Here is a 20,643-nt window from a genome sequence, read left to right as displayed (position 1 = left end):
TAAGTGGTAATACAGCGTTAGGTGGCATCGTGTGCAGGAGGATGAAGGCGTTGTAAGAGGAGCTGAAGGGAGATGCAGTGTTCGTTTTGTGGAGCAGGCGAAGTATCTGAATGCAGGGCAGGTGGAGGTCGCTCCAGTTGAGTACAGTGCAAAGTCTGAGTGTGAGTATGTGTTATGGGTGTATTGGGGCTCAAAGAGGGCAGAATTAAGGTTGGTGAGTATATACCTTAACTCTGTATCCCCCTCCGGTCCCCCGCCAAACCAACACATTAGACAGCAGCTCATCTCTGGGCTAAAAGCATTCCTGGGATATGTTAGCCAGGGAGTAACTGCCTGAAAAAACAACAAGGAGTCCGGTGGCATCTTAAAGGCTAACCGATTTATTTGGGCATAAGCTTTTGTGGGTAAAAAGCCACTTCTTCAGATGCATGGAGTGAAAGTTACAGCTGCAGGCATTATGTAATGACACATGAAGAGACGGGAGTTACCTCACAAGGGGAGAACCAGTGCTGACAGGGCCAATTAGATCAGGGTGGATGTGGTGCACTCCTAATAATAGATGAGGAGGTGTCAATTCCAGGAGAGGAAAAGCTGCTTTTGTAATGAGCCAGCCACTCCCAGTCCCTGTTCAAGCCCAGATTAATGGTGTTAAATTTGCAAATGAATTTTAGTTCTGCAGTTTCTCTTTGAAGTCTGTTTCTGAAGTTTTTTTTGTTCAAGAATAGTGACTTTTAAATCTGTTATAGAACGTGCAGGAAGATTGAAATGTTTTCCTACTGGCTTTTGTATGTTACCATTCCTGATGTCAGATTTGTGTCCATTTATTCTTTTACGTAGAGACTGTCCGGTTTGGCCAACGTACATGGCAGAGGGGCATTGCTGGCACATGATGGCTTGTATAACATTAGTAGATGTGCAGGTGAATGAGCCCCTGATGGTGTGGCTGATCTGGTTGGGTCCTCTGATGGTGGGGACAGATTAGGCAATGGGGTTTGTTGCAGGAATTGGTTCCTGGGTTAGTGTTTCTGTGGTATGGTGTGTAGTTGCTGATAAGTATTTGCTTCACGTTGAAGGGCTGTCTGTAAGCGAGGACTCATCTGCCTCCCAAGGTCTGTGAGAGTGAGAGATCATATTCCAAGATAGGCTGTAGATCATTAATGATGTGCTGGAGGGGTTTTAGCTGGGGGCTGTACATGATGGCCAGTGCTGTTCTTTTATTTTCCTTGTTGAGCCTGTCCTGTAGTAGGTGACTTCTGGGTACCCGTTTCACTCTGTCAGTGTGTTTACTCACTTCCTCAGGTGGGTATTGTAGTTTTAAGAATGTTTGATAAAGATCTTGTAGGTGTTTGTCTCTGTCTGAGGGATTGGAGCAAATTTGGTTGTATCTTAGGGCTTCCCTAGATCCCCCACATCCCTAGATAAGTTGTTCCAATTGTCAGTTACCCTCACTGTTAAAAATGTGTGCCTTATTTTTTTGGTCTAATGTTCCCACCATTGCATCTTGTTATGTCTTGGGAGATTAGAGGACCCTGTACAATCAGAAACCTCCTCCCTATGGTAGTGAATATAGACTGTGATAAAGTCACCTCTTAATTGTTCTAAGATTGAGCTCCTTAAATCTTTTGCTGTAAAATAGGTTTTCCAGAACTTAAATCGTAACTGTACCCCTTTCCAATTTGTCCACATCCTTCCTGAAATGAGGAATTAAATCTCATTGTGAACAGTGTGTTTCAAATAAAATTGTCCTTTAGAATTTCCACAATCTTGGCAAATGTTTTGTCTGCTGGTTTAGTAAGAGTTGTTAGGCTGTGCGGCAGGTTGTAAGTGTTAGCCTGTGACTGAGGTCAAAAGGGGGCCCCACAGATTGCTAAATCAGGGCAATCTGCAAAGAATGGGGCAGATGATCCCCCAAACTGGAGGTTATGTCTAATACACCTCTACCCTGATATAACGCGACCCGATATAACACGAATTGGGATATAACGTGGTAAAGCAGTGCTCCAGGCGGGCTACGCACTCTGGCGGATCAAAGCAAGTTCAATATAACACGGTTTCACCTATAATGCGGTAAGATTTTTTGGCTCCCAAGGACAGCGTTATATCGAGGTAGAGGTGTACTTAGATTCACCAAGCCAGCAACAATGCATCTTCTACAATACCTTACCATTTACCTAGAAGCCAAACACAGCTCCCTTAAGGCAGCCTAGCCTCGGGTTTCCACCCAGACAGCCAAATCAAATATGATGAAGTTTACTGAAAATCTTCTTCCTCATATAAAAAGTTCTAGCAATCCCAAAGTATCAGACACATTGCCCACCAGATCAATAAATATTTCAGATCTCACCCAAGCATATGTTTACAGCTAATTTTTCTTAACTAAACTAAGATTTATTACAAAAGAAAAGAGTATAAGTTAAAAGATTATTATACATACAAATATGAATAAATTCTTAGGTCAGTTTAATCTTAGAGATGGTGAGCTTTAGAGTTGCAAATGTTCTTTCAGAATTAGTCCATAGGTTACAGTCCAAAGTCAGGATGATCCAGATGGGACAGGAAACCTCAGTTTTGTGACGCAAACTTCCCTTGAGGTTTAAGCAGATCTGAGATAATAGGATCAGAGTCTAAGAGTTCTCTCTAGCAGCCTCTTGACAGTAGGTGAATAATAGGTGAAGTATTGTGGCTTTGAAGTAGACCTCCTGTCATAAACAGATAGCTAAGGGTTAATGTCTCTTTCACCTGAAGCACCTGACCAGAGGACCAATCAGGAAACCGGATTTTTTCAACTTTGGGTGGAGGGAATTTTGTGTCTGAGTCTTTTGTCTGTCTGCCTGCTTTCTCTGAGCTTTGGAGAAGTAGTTTCTACTTTCTAGTCTTCTGTTTCTAAAGTAAGGACAAAGAGATCAGATAGTAAGTTATATGGTTTCTTTTCTTTGGTATTTGCATGAATATAAGTGCTGGAGTGCTTTGATTTGTATTCTTTTTTAATAAGGCTGTTTATTCATATTTCTTCTAAGCAATCGACCCTGTATTTTGTCACCTTAATACAGAGAGACCATTTGTATGTATTTTTTCTTTCTTTTTATATAAAGCTTTCTTTTAAGACCTGCTGGAGTTTTTCTTTACTTCAGGGAAATTGAGTCTGTACTCACCAGGGAATTGGTGGGAGGAAGAAATCAGGGGGAGATCTGTGTGTGTTGAATTTGCTAGCCTGATTTTGCATTCCCTCTGGGTGAAGAGGAAAGTACTTTTTGTTTCCAGGACTGGGAACAGAGAGGGGGAGTCACTCTGTTTGGATTCACAGAGCTTGTGTCTGTGTGTCTCTCCAGGAGCACCTGGAGGGGAGAAGGGAAAAAGGATTATTTCCGTTTGTTGTGAGACTCAAGGGATTTGGGTCTTGGGGTCCCCAGGGAAGGTTTTTCAGGGGGACCAGAGTGCCCCAAAACACTCTAATTTTTTGGGTGGTGGCAGCAAGTACCAGGTCCAAGCTGGTAACTAAGCTTGGAGGTTTTCATGCTAACCCCCATATTTTGGACGCTAAGGTCCAAATCTGGGACTAAGGTTATGATACCTCCTATTTCCTGAGCATCACTGGTAATTGGCTATTTGGATTAGCATAAGGCAATTGCCCATCTCCCACCATTTACAGGGTTTTTTTATTGCAGACTTCAAAGAGAAATGAAGACAATATTACCACATTCAGAGTTCGACTACTGTTAATATTCCCTTTTGATCTCTGAATCAATAGAACATAGTGACAGACAGGAACCGTCTGGTTACACTGTTAACCTCTAACAAGATATAGTTAAACATACGCTACTACAGTCACTATCTTCTTCCTATTCTTTAACAATAAAAAGTCTACATTTCAAAGCTCTAGTCTATCTGACATGGCTGTGATAGCTCTTGGTAAGGAATAGCCCTAATTACTATTTACGTACCTTCTTAATATGTGTTTAAAGGTAGAATTTGGGTCATTTAGCCGGCAAGTTGCTTACCCCTTTCTGACTTACTGTCACATAGCCACCACTACTTTTTCTCCTCAGTTAGACCATTAGCTATTACAGGGGTCGGCGACCTTTCAGCAGTGCTGTGCCGAGGCTTCAATTATTCACTCTAATGTAAAGTTTCACATGTCAGTCATACATTTTAACATTTTTAGAAGGTCTCTTTCTATAAGTCTATAATATATAACTAAACTACTGTTGTATATAAAGTAAATAAGGTTTTTAAAATGTTTAAGAAGCTTCATTTAAAATTAAATTAAAATGTAGAGCTGGGACCCGAACAGCGTGAGTGCCACCAAAAATTAGCTCTCATGTTTGGTTTTTTTTAATTTTTACACTTTTTTGTGATTTTTAGCACAACTATTAATTTAAAACCTTTATTTTTATTCAATGTTGTATTTTTGATTTTAGCTTATATGGTACAACCTTTTGGGGTTGTGGAGGAAAAATGGTCTGGGGCCTAAACTTTGGTCAGGTGAACTGTATGTGTGGCCTGGAGGAAGGAGAAAAGTGAGGGGAGGTAAAAGGAGAAGGGTAGACAAAAATCATAAAAGCAAAACTAACCGTAGAAATTATAAAAGTAGAATTAACCTTTGTAACAGACTGTGATTAATAGATGCCCCGTGACAGAGCAAGAAACCACAAAGGGCAGAACTAAGAGAAACAGGAAGGCTTGCTTTGCTTTATTCCTTATATGGATGTAAAACTTTAAGGAAGTATATGTAATTTTTGTGGTGTTATCCTATATAAGCTCTTGCATTTTATCTGTCGGGGGGGAGTGGGGGGTTGGCTGCCTTGGCTGACTCCCCCATGCATCCATGTTTGATTGATCAATGAAGGAGCCTCAGGCTGTCTGATCCAAAATCAACTGTGTGGTCAGTTTTCCACAACAGGGTTTAATTAAATACAATAACAAAGCATGGTTAGAATGAACAAGCTTCTACTGAGCTATCAAACACATCCATTTTCCCCAAACAACCAGATGTTTTACCACTCACACTCCCCCCTCCCCCGCACAATTAAATGAGCAGTTTTGTGACAGTCCCAGTGATTGCAGGCTGCAATTTCCTTTTTGGTCTTTGGCTGGCTTCCATCTCCTTTTGCTTTTCATCCTCTCTTTTCTCTGTTCTTTTCTTATTTTTCTTGAGACTTCTCTTTTGACCTTCACTGACAGGAATTGCAACCTGTGAAGGGCCAATTCAACACAGTGAGTGTGACAGAGGTGGCAATTTCCTGCAATATTCTGGCCAACCTTATTGAATTAAGTGGAAGTATTTTAGGCATTGAAATTCAAAGGCGGTTGTGTTATTTTGGGATTGTATGTAATTTCTCTGGAGGGTAGATGTGACTACTGTAAACCCTAGGAAGTGATGTGAACTTCAAAGGACAATTTGAAACAATTGGCTAGCCAAGAATGAACTTTTAGTTAAATGGGTTTCTCAGGAAATCTCTAAGGGGGAGTACAAAGGTATCCCTTCTGATAATGCAAGAACTGAGCCTTTTAAAGCTCCACCCTGAAGAGGGGACCTTTGTCTGCTGATCACCAGTTACATGAGGACAAGATCAGAGGCCCAGACTGTATAAAGGAGTGACTCGGAGAGTCATGGGATGGTTGTTCTGCACTAGCAGCGGTGATGAACTTGAGATCACAGAAAACCCCCTTGGTGGGAATTGAAGGACTAAACCCTACCAGAACCCTTGCTGGAGTTGGGTGATTCCTGACAAGCTATTTGCCTGCATGTAGGTTCTTTTAATGTTTTAATAATCTCTGCAAAGTTTTCACCTTAGGAATTAACATGCTTGCTTAGAAAGAGCTGTGTGGTACCTTATAACTTTGGGCAAATATACTGGTTTTAGCCTCTGAGGAGAAAAGCAAAGCAGGCCTGTGCAGGCAGTCTGACTTGCTGGGGAAATCACAGTGTACGGAGAGAACTATATAGCCTGGGAATCCCGTTTTCCAGAGGGAATGAGTATGTGTTTCCACCCAAAAGATGTAATTGCTAAGGAGCTGGAAGCCTGAGAGTGGGTGTCCTTGGTGGAGCATACAGGGGAAATTCGGTGCAGTTGCCCTGTACTGTGAGAGTGGGCAACAACAGGTGCTATAATAGTGTGAAGTTTTGTATAACGAGATCAGTGATTTCTGTGCTCAGCTTGCCTTCATAGCTATTGTATGAAACAGAAGAAGAAGAAAAGTGGACCAAAGAATGGAACCTCAGAATTTTTTCATGAGTAAGAGACTGAACATGTGGTTTAGTTCTTGATATATGGCTTAATAGGGCCTATTTCATAAAGCTGAAAACAATTATGAGCTAGATGAGCTGGGAGGAAGAATTTAATCAGAAAAATGTAATAATTGGGAACCATTCGAGAACACCTTAGTAGATGCCCCATGTAAGGGGGCGCAGACGCACCACCGCAGCGCCTCCTGCTGGTTACTCTGGGAATTAGCTTAGTCCAGCTCCGGCACACACTCTGTGGGTGGTGTCTCACCCATTGCTGCTCTCTCTGCTGTCTCCACCTTCCTTGGGACCCACGTTGCTCTTGGACCATGGCGTCCTCTTCAGAGTACAGCCCTCCAGCTGTGCCCCCAACTCAGTCCTCCCCCCTTCCGGGCGGGGTATCTGCAGTCCTCAGTCCGCACCTGCTGCCATGGTCAACTGCAGCCCCAAAGTCTAGCCCCTTGCCTCAGGGGCCAGCCACAGTCTGCACAGGGCCAGGCTTCTCCATGCCAGGTGCAGTGCAAGGGAGGAGGGGGAGACCCAGGCCCACCCACTACTCGGGATCCCAACCCAGGGACCCTCTGGCAGCAGCCAGGTCCTGCCCTCCTGCTCTCACCTCTACTGCTCACGCTCCCTGGGCCACTTCCCGTCGTACCTTCTTGGCTCTTTTTATCAGGGGCCTCAGCCTGGAGCTTACCCTCTGCTCCCCTGAGCCTGACCAGTGCTGCTATCCCTGAGAGCCAATCCTCTGCCCTTGCTTGTGAGGAAATGACTCTCCTCTGCTCTTCTGGGCAGCCCCTTATATCTGGGCTGCCCCCGCAGCTGCTTCCTGTCTGGCTCCTCACGAGCCTCCCCTAATTGGCTGAAGGTTTGCACAGTCTCCCTGCCTGCTTCTGCCCTTTCCCTTGCTGGAGTGGGCCACCTATACCACTACACCCCCAAAAGTAAAAAAAAAACCATGCTGATTAAGAAATGATAGTTTTAAAGGGTAAGTGAAGGCAGCTAGAAAAAGATGGAAGAAAGGGGAAAGTGGTAATAATTCATTCAGATCTGAAGTTTGGAATTGTAGAAAATTGATAAGGGAAGACAAGGGCATAAGAAGAAAGCTATGGCCAGCAGATTTTTAAATATATTAGGAACAAAATTACTTCTGAGAATGGTATTGATCCATTATTACATGGAAATAGTAGAATTATAAGTAGTAATGCAGAATAAGTAGAAGAGTTCAATAAATTTTTCTGTTCTGTATCCATGGAAACAGATGAAATAGTCCTATTTTATTGTCATGATAACACTCTTTCTGTTCTACTAGTATCTCTGGAGAATATTAAACAGAAGCTTCTAAAGTCAGACCCTTTTAAATCAGCAGGTCCAGATAATTTCATAGAATCTTAGAATATCAGGGTTGGAAGAGACCTCAGGAGGTCATCTAGTCCAACCCCCTGCTCAAAGCAGGACCAACCCCAACTAAATCATCCCAGCCAGGGCTTTGTCAAGCCTGACCTTAAAAACCTCTAAGGAAGGAGATTCCACCACCTCCCTAGGTAACCCATTCCAGTGCTTCACCACCCTCTTAGTGAAAAAGTTTTTTTCTAATATCCAACCTAAACCTCCCCCACTGCAACTTGAGACCATTACTCCTTGTTTTGTCATCTGCTACCACTGAGAAAAGTCTAGATCCATCCTCTTTGGAACCCCCTTTCAGGTACTTGAAAGCAGCTATCAAATCCCCCCTCATTCTTCTCTTCTGCAGACTAAACAATCCCAGTTCCCTCAGCCTCTCCTCATAAGTCATGTGCTCCAGCCCCCTAATCATTTTTTGTTGCCCTCCACTGGACTCTTTCCAATTTTTTCACATCCTTCTTGTAGTGTGGGGCCCAAAACTGGACACAGTACTCCAGATGAGGCCTCACTAATGTCGAACAGAGGGGAATGATCACATCCTTCGATCAGCTGGCAGTTTATACAGCCCAAAATACTGTTACCCTTCTTGGCAACAAGGGCACACTGTTAACTCATATCCAGCTTCTTGTCCACTGTAACCTCTAGGTCCTTTTCTGCAGAACTGCTTCCTAGCCATTCGGTCCCTAGTCTGTTACAGTGCATGGGATTCTTCCATCCTAAGTGCAGGACTCTGCACCTGTCCTTGCTGAACCTCATCAGGTTTCTTTTGGCCCAGTCCTCTAATTTGTCTAGGTCCCTCTGTATCCTGTCCCTACCCTCCAGCGTATCTATCACTCCTTCTGTGTCATCTGCAAACTTGCTGAGAGTGTAGTCCACGCCATCCTCCAGATCATTAATGAAGATATTGAACAAAACTGGTCCCAGGACCGACCCCTGGGGCACTCCGCTTGAAACCGGCTGCCAGCTAGACATGGAGCTGTTGATCACTACTCGTTGAGCCTGACGATCTAGCCAGCTTTCTATCCACCTTATAGTCCATTCATCCAGCCCATACTTCTTTAACTTGCTGGCAAGAATAGTGTGGTAAAGTCAAGGAATAACATGTTCACTGCTTTCTCCTCATCCACAGAGCCAATTATCTCGTCATAGAAAGCAATTAGGTTAGTCAGGCATGACTTGCCTTTGGTGAATCCATGCTGACTGTTCCTGATCACTTTCCTCTCCTCTAAGTGCTTCAGAATTGGTTCCTTTGCATCCAAGAGTTCCTTTTCATACAAAAGTTGTAAAAGAGCTCCATGAGGAGTTCTCTGAAACAATGTTGATTTTTCAACAAGTCTTGGAACATTAAGGAAGTTCCACAAGACTGGAAGAATGCTAGTGGGGTACCATTTTTTTAAAAGTATAAATGTGGTTGTCCTGGGTATTTATAGGCCCGTCAATCTAATACCAATCCTCAACAAGAGAATGGAGCAGCTGATATGGAACTTGATTAACAAAGAATTAAAGATAATTATCAGAGTGGTAGCCGTGTTAGTCTGTATCAGCAAAAAGAACAGGAATACTTGTGGCACTTTAGAAACTAACAAATTTAGTTGAGCATAAGCTTTCATGGGTTAAAGCCCACTTCATTGGATGCATGTAGTGGAAAATACAGTAGGAAGATATATATTGTGGCAAATTGCCGGTACTGTTATGCTGGGTCTCGCGCTTTCTCTTCTTTGGGGAAGGTTCAGGGCGCCATTGCTTGCCTCTGAACCAGTATTTTAATTACCCCACTAGTGTCCTTGAGGAGGGGAGTGGAGAGGGAGGGACTTGGGCCCGCCCTCTTCTCCAGGTCCCAATCCAGGGGCCCTGAGGTTTGTGGTGAACCACTTGAACTAGCGGTTCCTTGCCCTGGGCTACTTCTCTCTCCTGCCCTTCAGCTTGGGAAGGGGCTTCTTGCCCTCCTTCTACACAAGCCAGGTGCCCCTTACCTAGGGTTTCTTTTGGATTTCTCAGCCCACCCCAGCACTCCTCCAAACTTTCCTTTTTTCTCTCTTCAGAACTGTTCTCTTCTCCAACTCCTTCAAACTGCTCTCTGCTCCAACCAAACCTTCCTGCTCCAACTCCCACACTGTCTGACTGAAGCAGGGGGGTTTTATCACACGACTGACTGCTGGTGCTCTAATTGGCTTCAGGTGCTCTAATTGGCTTCAGGTGCTCTGGTTAATCTATAGCAAACCTTCCTCCCCTTGCAGGGAATAAGGCTCCCTGCTAACACTCTCCTGCTGCCCTCTGGCCATGCTGTATCACAATATATACAGAGAACATGAAAAAATGGGTGTTGCCATACCAGCGGTAACAAGAGTAATCAGTTAAGGTGGGCTATTAGAACCACCTGATCAACATCCTAAACAGCAAACAGGGAAAGCACCCTATCTACATTTAGCTCTTAACACTGGATACTCTCATAAAAAATCAACCTTCCACACAAACTTCCTAGTGGCTGGACTTTACAAAAACTAGATAAGCCATTTATTAGCAAAGCCATTTACTAGCAAAGCCACACACTTTACTTCTCTACAACGGAAAAAGGACACTAAACTATCTAAACTACTACATACCACAAGGAGCCACAACAGTGGCTCCCTTTGTTAGGATACAGATATTCAGGCCTGTCTGCAAAGGCCTATACTTTAAGAATTTAAGTGTATTCTTATCACTTAGCTAGTTATAGAGATATAAAAGAAAGAATAAAAAATCACCGTCTGTCTGTGTTAGGGCCTTCTCTTACTGTGACAGTCTGAGGCCCTGTTTAGTCATGTTGAAATAAGACAATCAGGGGCTGTTAGGAAGGTGATCCGATCTATCACCTCCAGAGAAAGGGAAGAGCCTAGAAGATGTAAAAGGAAATTTAGTTTGTTAGAGTCCTGTCTGGTAGGAACTCACTTATCAATAGACACAGCTGGAAAACCCTTATGTCTGTATAATTGTAGTTTAGAAATCCTCACTTCTGTATTGTTTTGTATGTTTGTTTGCATGGTCTTTGTCTGGTTCTGTGATAGCTTCTGTCTTCTGTATAATTAATTTTGCTGAGTGTAAACTAATTAAGGTGGTGGGATACAATTGGTTAAATAACCATGTTACAATATGTTAGGATTGGTTAGTTAAATTTCAGTAAAATGATTGGTTAAGGTATAGCTAAGCAGAATTCAAGTTTTACTATATAGTCTGCAGTCAGTCAGGAAGTGGGGGGGGGAAATGGGAACAGAGACTGAGGATGGGGGAATTGGGATCATGTTTTGTTAAAGGGAGAAATGGGATCAGGGGATGGGAACAGAAACAGGAACACAGGCAAGGCTCTGTGGTGTCAAAGCTGGGAAGGGGGACACCGAGGAAGGAAACTGGAATCATGCTTGCTGGAAGTTCACCCCAATGAACATCGAATTGTTTGCACCTTTGGACTTCGGGTATTGTTGCTCTCTGTTCATGTGAGAAGGACCAGGGAAGTGAGAGGGTGAAGGAATAAGCCCCCTAACATCCTTTACCCACCCAACAATATTGTTAATCTATCCAACTATAGTCTTAGCCCAGCAGAAGAATCTGTCCTATCTCGGGGCCTCTCCTTCTGCCCCTCCACCCCCAAGAACATAATACAGTTCTGTGCTGACCTAGAATCCTACTTTTGACGTCTCTGACTCAAGGAATATTTCCAACACACCTCTGAACAGCATACTAATCCACAGAGACCTTCCTAGCAACACTACAAAAAGAAAGATTCTGGGTGGACTCCCCCTGAAGGCTGAAACATTACTGGACTTCTACATAGAGTGCTTCCACCGATGTGCACGGGCTGAAATTGTGGAGAAACAGTATCACCTGCCCCATAACCTCAGCCGTGCAGAACACAGCGCCATCCACAGCCTCAGGAACAACTCTGACATCATAATCAAAAAGGCTGGCAAAGGAGGTGCTGTCATCATCATGAATAGGTCGGAATATAAACGAGAGCCTGCCAGCCATTACCCTCTGATCCCACTGAGGGTTACCAAAAGAAACGACACCATCTACTCAAGAAACTCTCTGAAAAAGCACAAGAACAAATCTGCACAGACACACCCCTGAATCCCCGACCAGGAGTATTCTATCTGCTACCCAAGATCCATAAACCTGGAAATCCTGGATGCCTCATCATCTCAGGCATTGGCACCCTGACAGCAGGATTGTCTGGCTATGTAAACTCTCTCCTCAGGCCCTACACTACCAGCACTCCTAGCTGTCGGAGAAAAACTCAGTTCTCGCTTTTTGTTTGGGTGCAGCAGAGTCAGATACTTTATTCTGTTTAGCAACTACAACAGGAAGAGAGTGCACTAGAACATAGGGTCTCCACTTCCTAGACAGGTCTCTCCACAGGTAAACAATTACAGCAAGCATTTATACTTTTGTTACAGATAATAATAAGCAAGAGCTGCATTTTGTTTATACATAGGTCATCCTGATATCTTGTTTTTCTCACTTAAGAGATGCCTGTCTACATATTGTATTATCTACACAAGGTTGAAAAACAACTTCTCACACAGTTCTTTTCCACTCGCCTCACACAATCCTTGCTTGTACAAATCTTGTGTTATTAGGGTTAAAGTTAGCCTAACTCTTGCTAACAGAGACTGTCATGCGTGAAGATCCCCTACAAATCCATGTCAGTTCTTTCTGTACTTCCACATAGCTATCTTCGAGACACCACTGACTTCCTAAGGAAACTACACTCCATTGGTGATCTTCCAGAAAACACCATCCTAGTCACTATGGATGTAGAAGCCCTCTACACCAACATTCCACACAAAGATGGACTACAAGCCATCAGGAACAGTATCCCCAATAATGTCATGGCAAACCTGATGGCTGAACTTTGTAACTTTGTCCTTACCCATAACTATTTCACATTTGGGAACAATATATACCTTCAAGTCAGCGGCACTGCTATGGGTACCCGCATGGCCCCACTGTATGCCAACACCTTTATGGCTAACTTAGAACAACGCTTCCTCAGCTCTCGTCCCCTAACACCCCTACTCTGCTTGTGTTACTTTGATGACATAAATTTGTTAGTCTCTAAGGTGCCACGAGTACTTCTCATTCTTTTTAAAGATAATTATGTAATTAGTACAAATCAACATTGGTTTATGGAAAATAGATCCTGTCAAACTAACAATATCTTTGTTGACACGATAACAAGTTTGGTTGAGAAGAAATATGGGCTGGATGAATGGACTATAAGGTGGATAGAAAGCTGGCTAGATCGTCGGGCTCAACGGGTAGTGCTCAATGGCTCCATGTCTAGTTGGCAACCAGTTTCAAGCAGAGTGCCCCAAGGGTCGGTCCTGGGGCCGGTTTTGTTCAATATCTTCATTAATGATCTGGAGGATGACGTGAACTGCACTCTCAGCAAGTTTGCAGATGACACTAAACTGGGAAGAGTGGTAGATATGCTGGAGGGTAGGGACAGGATTCAGAGAGACCTAGACAAATTAGAGGACTGGGCAAAAAGAAACCTGATGAGGTTAAACAAAGACAAGTGCAGAGTCCTGCACTTAGGACGGAAGAATCTCATTCACTGTTACAGACTAGGGACCGAATGGCTAGGAAGCAGTTCTGCAGAAAAGGACCTAGGGGTTACAGTGGACGAGAAGCTGGAAATGAGTCAACAGTGTGCCCTTGTTGCCAAGGAGGCTAATGGCATTTTGGGCTGTATAAATAGGGGCATTGCCAGCAGATCAAGGGACATGATCATTCCGTTCTATTCGGCATTGGTAAGGCCTCATCTGGAGTACTGTGTCCAGTTTTGGGCCCCATACTACAAGAAGGATATGGAAAAATTGGAAAAAGTCCAGCAGAGGGCAACAAAATGATTAGGGGGGGGCTGGAGCACATGACTTATGAGGCGAGACTGAGGGAACTGCATTTATTTAGTCTGCAAAAGAGAAGAATGAGGGGGAATTTGATAGCTGCTTTCAACTACCTGAAAGAGGATTCCAAAGAGGATGAATCTAGAATGTTTTCAGTGGTAGCAGATGACAGAACAAGGAGTAATGGTCTCAAGTTGCAGTGGGGGAGGTTTAGGTTGGATATTAGGAAAAACTTTTTCACTAAGAAGGTGGTGAAGCACTGGAATGGGTTCTCTAGGGAGGTGATGGAATCTCATTCCTTAGAGGTTTTTAAGGCCCAGTTTGACAAAGCCCTGGCTGGGATGATTTAGTTGGGGATTGGTCCTGCTTTGAGCAGAGGGTTGGACTAGATGACCTCCTGAGGTCCCTTCCAACCCTGATATTCTATGATTCTATGGTAATAATGTTGACATAATATACTTAGACATCTGTAAGGTGTTAGACTTTGTACCACACAACATTTTGACTAAAAAATGATTATATAAAATTAACATGGCACGCGTTAAATAAATTAAAAACTGGCTAACTGATAAGTCTCAAAATATAATTATAAATGGGGAATCATCATCAGATGTGTATTTCCAGTGGAGCCCTGCAGGGATCAGTTTTTGGCCTTGTGCCATCTAGCATTTTTATCAGTGACCTGGAAGAAAACAAAATCACCACTGATAAATTTTGCAAATGACACAAAAAATGGGGGAATGGTCAATAATGAAGAGAACTGATCACTGATTCGGAGTGATCTGCATTGCTTGGTAAACCGGACACAAGTGAAAAATAGGCTAAATGTATATGTCTAGGACCAAAGAATGCAGGCCATGCTTACAGGATGGGGACTCTGTCCTGGGAAGCTGTGACTCTAAAACAAGATTTGGGGGTCATGGTGAATAATCAGCTAAATGTAAGTTGTTCCCAAAAGACCTAATGTGACCCTGGGATGCATAAACGGGGCGATCTCAAGTTGGAGGTGAGAGACTGTCTGGCACTGGTGCAACTGCTGCTGGAATAGCGTGCCCAGTTCTGATGCCCACCATGAAAGAGGGATGTTGATAAATTGGGGAGGATTCAGGGAAGAATTATGAGAATGATTAAATGATTAGAAAACCTGCCTGGATTAAAAAAGCTCAGTCAATTTAGCTTCACAAAGATAAGGTTAATGGCTGACTTTATTACAGTCTATAAGTATCTTAGGGGGAGCAAATATTTGATAGAGATTTGATATTTGAGTAAGATCTGATGTAGGAATTATTTTGGAGCAGTTCGGTGTCCTGCATTATACAGGAGGTCAGACTAGATGATCACAATGGTCCCTTCTCACCTTGGATTCTGTGCACGTAGTGATAATACCATTGATTCTCTCCTGGAGTCTTCTTATCCTCGGACCTGCACGTCTTCATTTCCCATTACATTAGCTTTTTTGTTAAAGAACCATCAGGGCGCATTTTTGGTGCCCCATGGAATGTTACTTCTGCACAGAGGTAACAAAATAAGGGATTGTCAATCCTGTGCTTTGGGTTGTTTTGTTTTTTGTTTTGTTTTGTTTTTTGGCAAGGCCTGCTACAAGATCTACATAGGCTTGATTTACTCCATCATTAATGAGGATGGAGTGTTTATCTTCTTTTTCCCCAGTAATGTAAAATACGGCAATGAATAATGTGTAACCCTTCTGCCCCTCTGAGTTGGCAGCAACAAGGGCCGGGTTCAGTATCCAGGGGTTCCATTTCAATAACACAATGCAAAATCGTCTCGAGCCCCCACCCAGTGACCTGGGACAATTACATACCACCCCCCCGGGCGCCTCTAGGAGGCAATACTTCCCCACTCGCAAGCACAGAGTCCAAGTGTAGCAAAATCCTTTTAATAAAGGAGGGAAACAATGTGGCATCACGTTGGAGAAACACCACAAACAGGATTATAACACAAACCATAAGCAAAAACCCACCTCCAAGTACGTTTGGCAATGTCCTTTCCCCCTTAGGGTCTTAAGTCCAATCACCCCAAAGTCCAACAACCCAAAAGCCTCTGTTTCTGGTCAGTGCCACCCCAGAGTTCAAAAGTTTATCTGCAAAGTTTCTCCCCCTGCCCCAGCCTGGGAGGAAATGGGGGGGGAGCGTACACAGGGTGTTAAGGGACACCTTACGTGGGCCAGGGGCCAACTACTCCGCCTCTCCATGGAGTTCTGCTGCAGCCTTCACCACAACCAGCTCCACTCCACCAGCTGTGCCTCTCCTCAAGCCGACCCGTGAGCCACTCCAGCCGTCCCCACAAACTGCTCCACTCCACTCACTGTTCCATAGGCTGCTCCACCATGCTGCAAACTGCTCCACTCTGCCAGCCACTTAGCAATAGAGCTTCAGGCTCCCCCACTAGTTAACACAGCACTCAGTGATCTCAGCTCAGTAAGCTCAACTCTTTTAGTGATTTCAGCTTGTAGTAGGGGAGCCCTAGTACTGCTGCACCATTGGCCCAACATGAATTCAGCTCAGCAGTCTCTAGAGGGACTCCTAATGGATTCAAAATTAGCTCTGCTCTTCAACAGTAGAGAGAGGAAAACATGCAATTGGCATTCCAGATCCTCAAAAGGAGCCCATACCATCAAGTGCACACCAATCCCCAACCTCTTTTTCCCCCATTCACTGGGTTTTGGCACCCATGTCCCTTGTCTAGCAAGCACCACCCACCTGATGGTGAGACATTTCTGTCACAAAGCAGTCCCACAGTTCCTCATCCACGCAACCAGGGCAACAACACTCCACTCCTCCAGCCCCAACAACAAAGAAACTGGGGATCCCAGAGCTGTCAAAACAACCATCCCAGGCTGCTGCGGGCCACGCCAGGCGGGGTGGGTGTGTCAATTCAAATTACTGAAATTCCCTTCCACACTCCCAACAATTCACCACCAGATGTCAGAGCAGAGCGCACCCTGACTCTGCTTACAATGGAAATGTAGAAAAAATTAAGTTCTCTTGTGGGGCAATAGGAACCAGTTTGGCACTCCACCTCATTATGAATGGAAAAGAAATATATTACAGTGGGGGACAGCAAAGTTCTCCAGCCAGCAAAGCAGACACAGAAGCAGCCAGGGCAAGTTCTGCAGCAAGGACTGATGGGTACTGATGATGTCATCAGGGTACTGACTACAGTATTCACTCTGGATATTATCTCCCCTGTTCTCATTGGCTGTTTGCTGCAGCCCCTCATCAGTCTTCTTACCTCAACCTCACGCCATCTGCTGCCATATTCTCCCACCATCCTCCCCTCCCTCTTCTTCCTTGCCCTGACTGTCTCTCCCCTGCCTTCTACAACCCTCTTCTTTCCTTTGTCTCCTGGTTCAGCTCCTCCCCTCCTCTCAAAAACCAACCAAAAATTAAAAAGAAATCCCATCCCTCCACCTAAAAGTCATGGTATTATCCCCCCATTTGGAGCCCATCATTCTGCTCATATTATATCCCTTCCCCTTAACCCATTTAAACTGTAAACTCTTCAAACCAAGGATTGTCTACTGCTCTATGTTTCTACAATGACTAACATGGTAAGGCTCTGATCCTGGATAGTTCCTAGGTGCTACCATAATACTTACTATTATTATTCTACTTCAGGTGCAAACTCTCACTCTCTGCTGAATATTTACAGAAATGAAGATGGAGGATTAATAGATGTTTCTTCTATTCTCTTCCAGGTTTGGGCTCTGGGCCCCACATCTCTATTGCTGACTATGAGGCTGGTGGGATCCGTGTGCTGTGTACATCGGGTGGGTGGTACCCAGAGCCTGAAATGCTGTGGAGGGATTCTAGTGGGCAGCTTGTACCATCACTGTCCCAAACGAAATCCCAACAGGAAAATGGCCTGTTTGAAGCTCAGATTTCTTTTGTTATAAAAGAAAGGACACATCCTGGTTTGAATTGTTACATAAGGAATCCCCGCCTCAACCAAGAAAAAGAATCAACAATTTACATAGCAGGTCAGTTCTCATCACAGCCAGAGCAAGTAATTGCCAACAAACCTTACTAATGATAAGCTAATATTAAAGTTATACTGTATATGCGTCCAGGGCTGCTCAAAGAGTATTCCATGTGCGTCTCCTGACAAGGGGTGTGCAAACTGCTCGTACACACTAGTGCAACCAGGGACATCTGCTGGTGAGCCCGGTGCCCATCCCATTGGGTGGGGCTGGGGGCAGTACAGCCGCCGGAGGAAGTGCCGTGTTGTTTTTGTGTGTAATCCTGGTCGCTCCATCTCAGAAAGGATATAGTGTAACTGGAAAAGGTTCAGAGAAGGGTAGCAAAAATGATCAAGGGGTATGGACCAGCTTCCATATGTGGACAGACTAAAAAGATTATACCTGTTCAATTTAGAAAAGAGATGACTCAGGCAGGTATGATAGAGGTCTATAACATCATTAATAATATTGAAAAAGTAATACAGAAGTGTTATTTACCCCTTCATATATCAGAAGAACCAGAAATCACTTGATGAAATTAATAGGCCACAGGTTTAATACAAACAAGAGGCAATACTTCTTCATACAACACAATGAACCTGTGGAACTCATTGCCATAGGCAGTTGTGATGACCAAAAATATAACTGGGTTCAAAAAAGAACTAGATAAATTCATGGCAGACATGTCCATCAATGACTGCTGGCCAAGATGTTGGTGACCCTTAATCGCTCACTATCAGAGGCAAGGAGGGAATGGCAAGGGTGGATGTCTCCAAAATTACCCTGTTCTGCACACTCTGCCTGAAACTCTGGTACTTGCCACTTTCAGCAGACAGGATACTGGGCTAGATAGATCATTGATCTGACCTAGTCTGGCTGTTCTTATGAGAACTGGGTGCAGATTCATTGAAAGAAAGGGGAAGGCAAATTCTAAGGATGCTCACATGTCTCTGTTCCCAAGGGATGCAGAGGTGGATACGGAGGTACCCCAACAGGTCCCTGTGATGGGAGATTGGTTGTGGAGGAGCAATTGCCAGGGTGTACTCGGGGCTCCATCACACTGTAGTCTCAACAGACAGTCTGGCCATAACAAATAGACCTAACCTAAAAAAACTTGAGAAGGCAGACAAACATGGAAACCTCCAGAGATGGCAAACTACCTGAACTATTAGGAAATAATGTTTTAAATTATTATTCCACTAGAGAGAGGAATGTTTTGGTGATGGATGTAGACAGCACTTCCACCAATAGATGGAGCTGTATCTTTATCATAGCATTAAGTAGGTGTATTGTACGTTATTATGTTGTTTTTGATCTGCAGGGTCTGTCAGGAAGTTCAGTCCTGGCTGTGATGCTGGAGTTGTTACTTGCAGTGTTCCAGTGAACCCCTATGATTCTAAGCATTGCATTATGTCATGTGTGAAGGAGCATTAAGGCTATGTTGCAAGTGAAGAAGCAAATCAACAAAGTGGTTTTGTTTTTTTGAGTGACTAGTTTCTGCCTATGTAGGGCCAATCTACAGAGCAAAGACAGAAATGCCAGGGACTTGCCTGCAATATGGTTGACCCCTGTCTTGGTTACCATGAAATTCCTTCTCATCATGTAGGTAGGCCCTAACTGTGTTCTGTAACAGGTCAAAGCTTGCACTTCTATTGGCTTCAGAGTGAAATGTGAAGGAACCTTATCTCAGTAGAGAATTTATTTGGAGTCTCAGGAAAGTTTCTCCCGCCCAATCACATTATGTTACTTTTGTGTGCAGAAGTCCTGCTGGAGGCATGATTCTCTCACTATTTCCAGCTTAATTAGGCTTTCTCTTCCAGACCCGTTTTTCCCAAGGACTTCCCTCTGGATGGTGGCTCTGGCTGTGGTCCTGAGTGTCCTGGGTTTTCTCATTTCCCCAGCCATTTACTATTGTTGGATGCAGCACAGAGAGAAAGGTAAAGTAATAGTAGGAGATTCCTTAGGTGAAACTGTTTCAGTGGAGAGAAATGCAGCAAATGGAGCTATTCTTTACATCTCACTAATGAATCCAAACCTATTTTTAGTGTCAGATAAAAACTACATTAAACTGTAAGTCAGGTTGGGAGTATGTATCTCTAACTCAAAGGTGAATGTTTTATGTATCCCAGAAGCAAACATCACATTAATTCAGCATAAAAAATCCCCAACAAGCTAAGGTCTGGAAGCACACAGTAACACCATCCAAACGGTTTTAATTCTGCCATTTAGTGTTAACTATACAATTACTGTTACTGCATGATAGAGACTAGATTAAAGTAGACACGTTAGATTTTTTTTCAGTTTTTCCAATGTGTCGGGGGCCACCATCTTCCCTTCAGAGAAACCTGGCTCTATTCCATTTGCACAACCAGGAGGAGGGAAGGTGTGTGTATGTGACTCCAGCGTTTACTGTACAATCAGTGATGTAAAATTTAGCAAATCTCTATTGGGTAGTGCAATGGGTTATACCTCTCTAGCACCCCCTTAGGGTGAGAGGAGCACCACCTCCCATCTTTGCTTTCGTTTCCTGGATGGCAGAGTTACTGTAGTCGGGGTTCCAGATTTAGGGTACAGCCCTCCATCTGTACCTCTTAGAGACCCTCACCCTTTCTGGAGAGGAGGGGGTTAAGCAGCCCCCCAAAAAAGGACAGACTGCCTCCAGAGCCCAAAAAAGGGCTGTGTCTGCTCAGTCTCAGACAGTGTAGAGATCAAGAGTCTCTGGGAAGAGATCTGGTCTCTTGTATGTCCAAACAACCAAGGCTGGGTCCCAGTGCTCCATACAGAAAAGTCAGTCCCTCTACTTCCTCAGAGGGCCTGGCTGGCTGATGTTCTCAGGAGTGTAACCAGGAAACAACCCTTATGCCCTGGGACTAGGGAGCTCTTGCTCTGTTTACTCCAGAATGATCTGGGATCCTCCATTGTAAGGACCTGCCCTTCTCCAGGGTTGGCATGTCTCACAAGTGTACTGGGTTGGGGCTGATTGTGCCCAGAGAAGCTCGTTAACCCCTTCATGGCTGGTGCAGGGCACTTCCCAGCCACAGGTGGACAGTGGCCAAGGATATAGTGGCTGGGAAAAAGCCAGTGATGGAAACTTCATTAGGAATGTCCAGGCATTCAGACATTTAAGGGTTGGTTATTTTTTTACAGCT

General features: G+C 44.0%; 1 protein-coding gene across 1 annotated transcript in view; it reads left to right on the top strand.

The window, feature by feature from the left end:
• Nucleotides 1–20,643, top strand: part of LOC115652948 (butyrophilin subfamily 1 member A1-like) — a 58,627-nt gene that overhangs the window by 28,692 nt on the left and 9,292 nt on the right. The window contains exons 4-5 of the mRNA XM_030565597.1: nt 17,234–17,515; nt 19,315–19,431. Coding sequence (XP_030421457.1) covers nt 17,234–17,515; nt 19,315–19,431 — 399 coding nt within the window. The remainder of the gene's footprint in view (nt 1–17,233; nt 17,516–19,314; nt 19,432–20,643) is intronic.

The sequence above is a fragment of the Gopherus evgoodei genome, chromosome 5, assembly GCF_007399415.2.
Source record: "Gopherus evgoodei ecotype Sinaloan lineage chromosome 5, rGopEvg1_v1.p, whole genome shotgun sequence".
In the NCBI taxonomy this organism is placed as follows: Eukaryota; Metazoa; Chordata; order Testudines; family Testudinidae; genus Gopherus; species Gopherus evgoodei.
The sequence above is the reverse complement of the archived record's forward strand: the minus strand, read 5'-3'. Positions and strand labels throughout refer to the sequence as shown.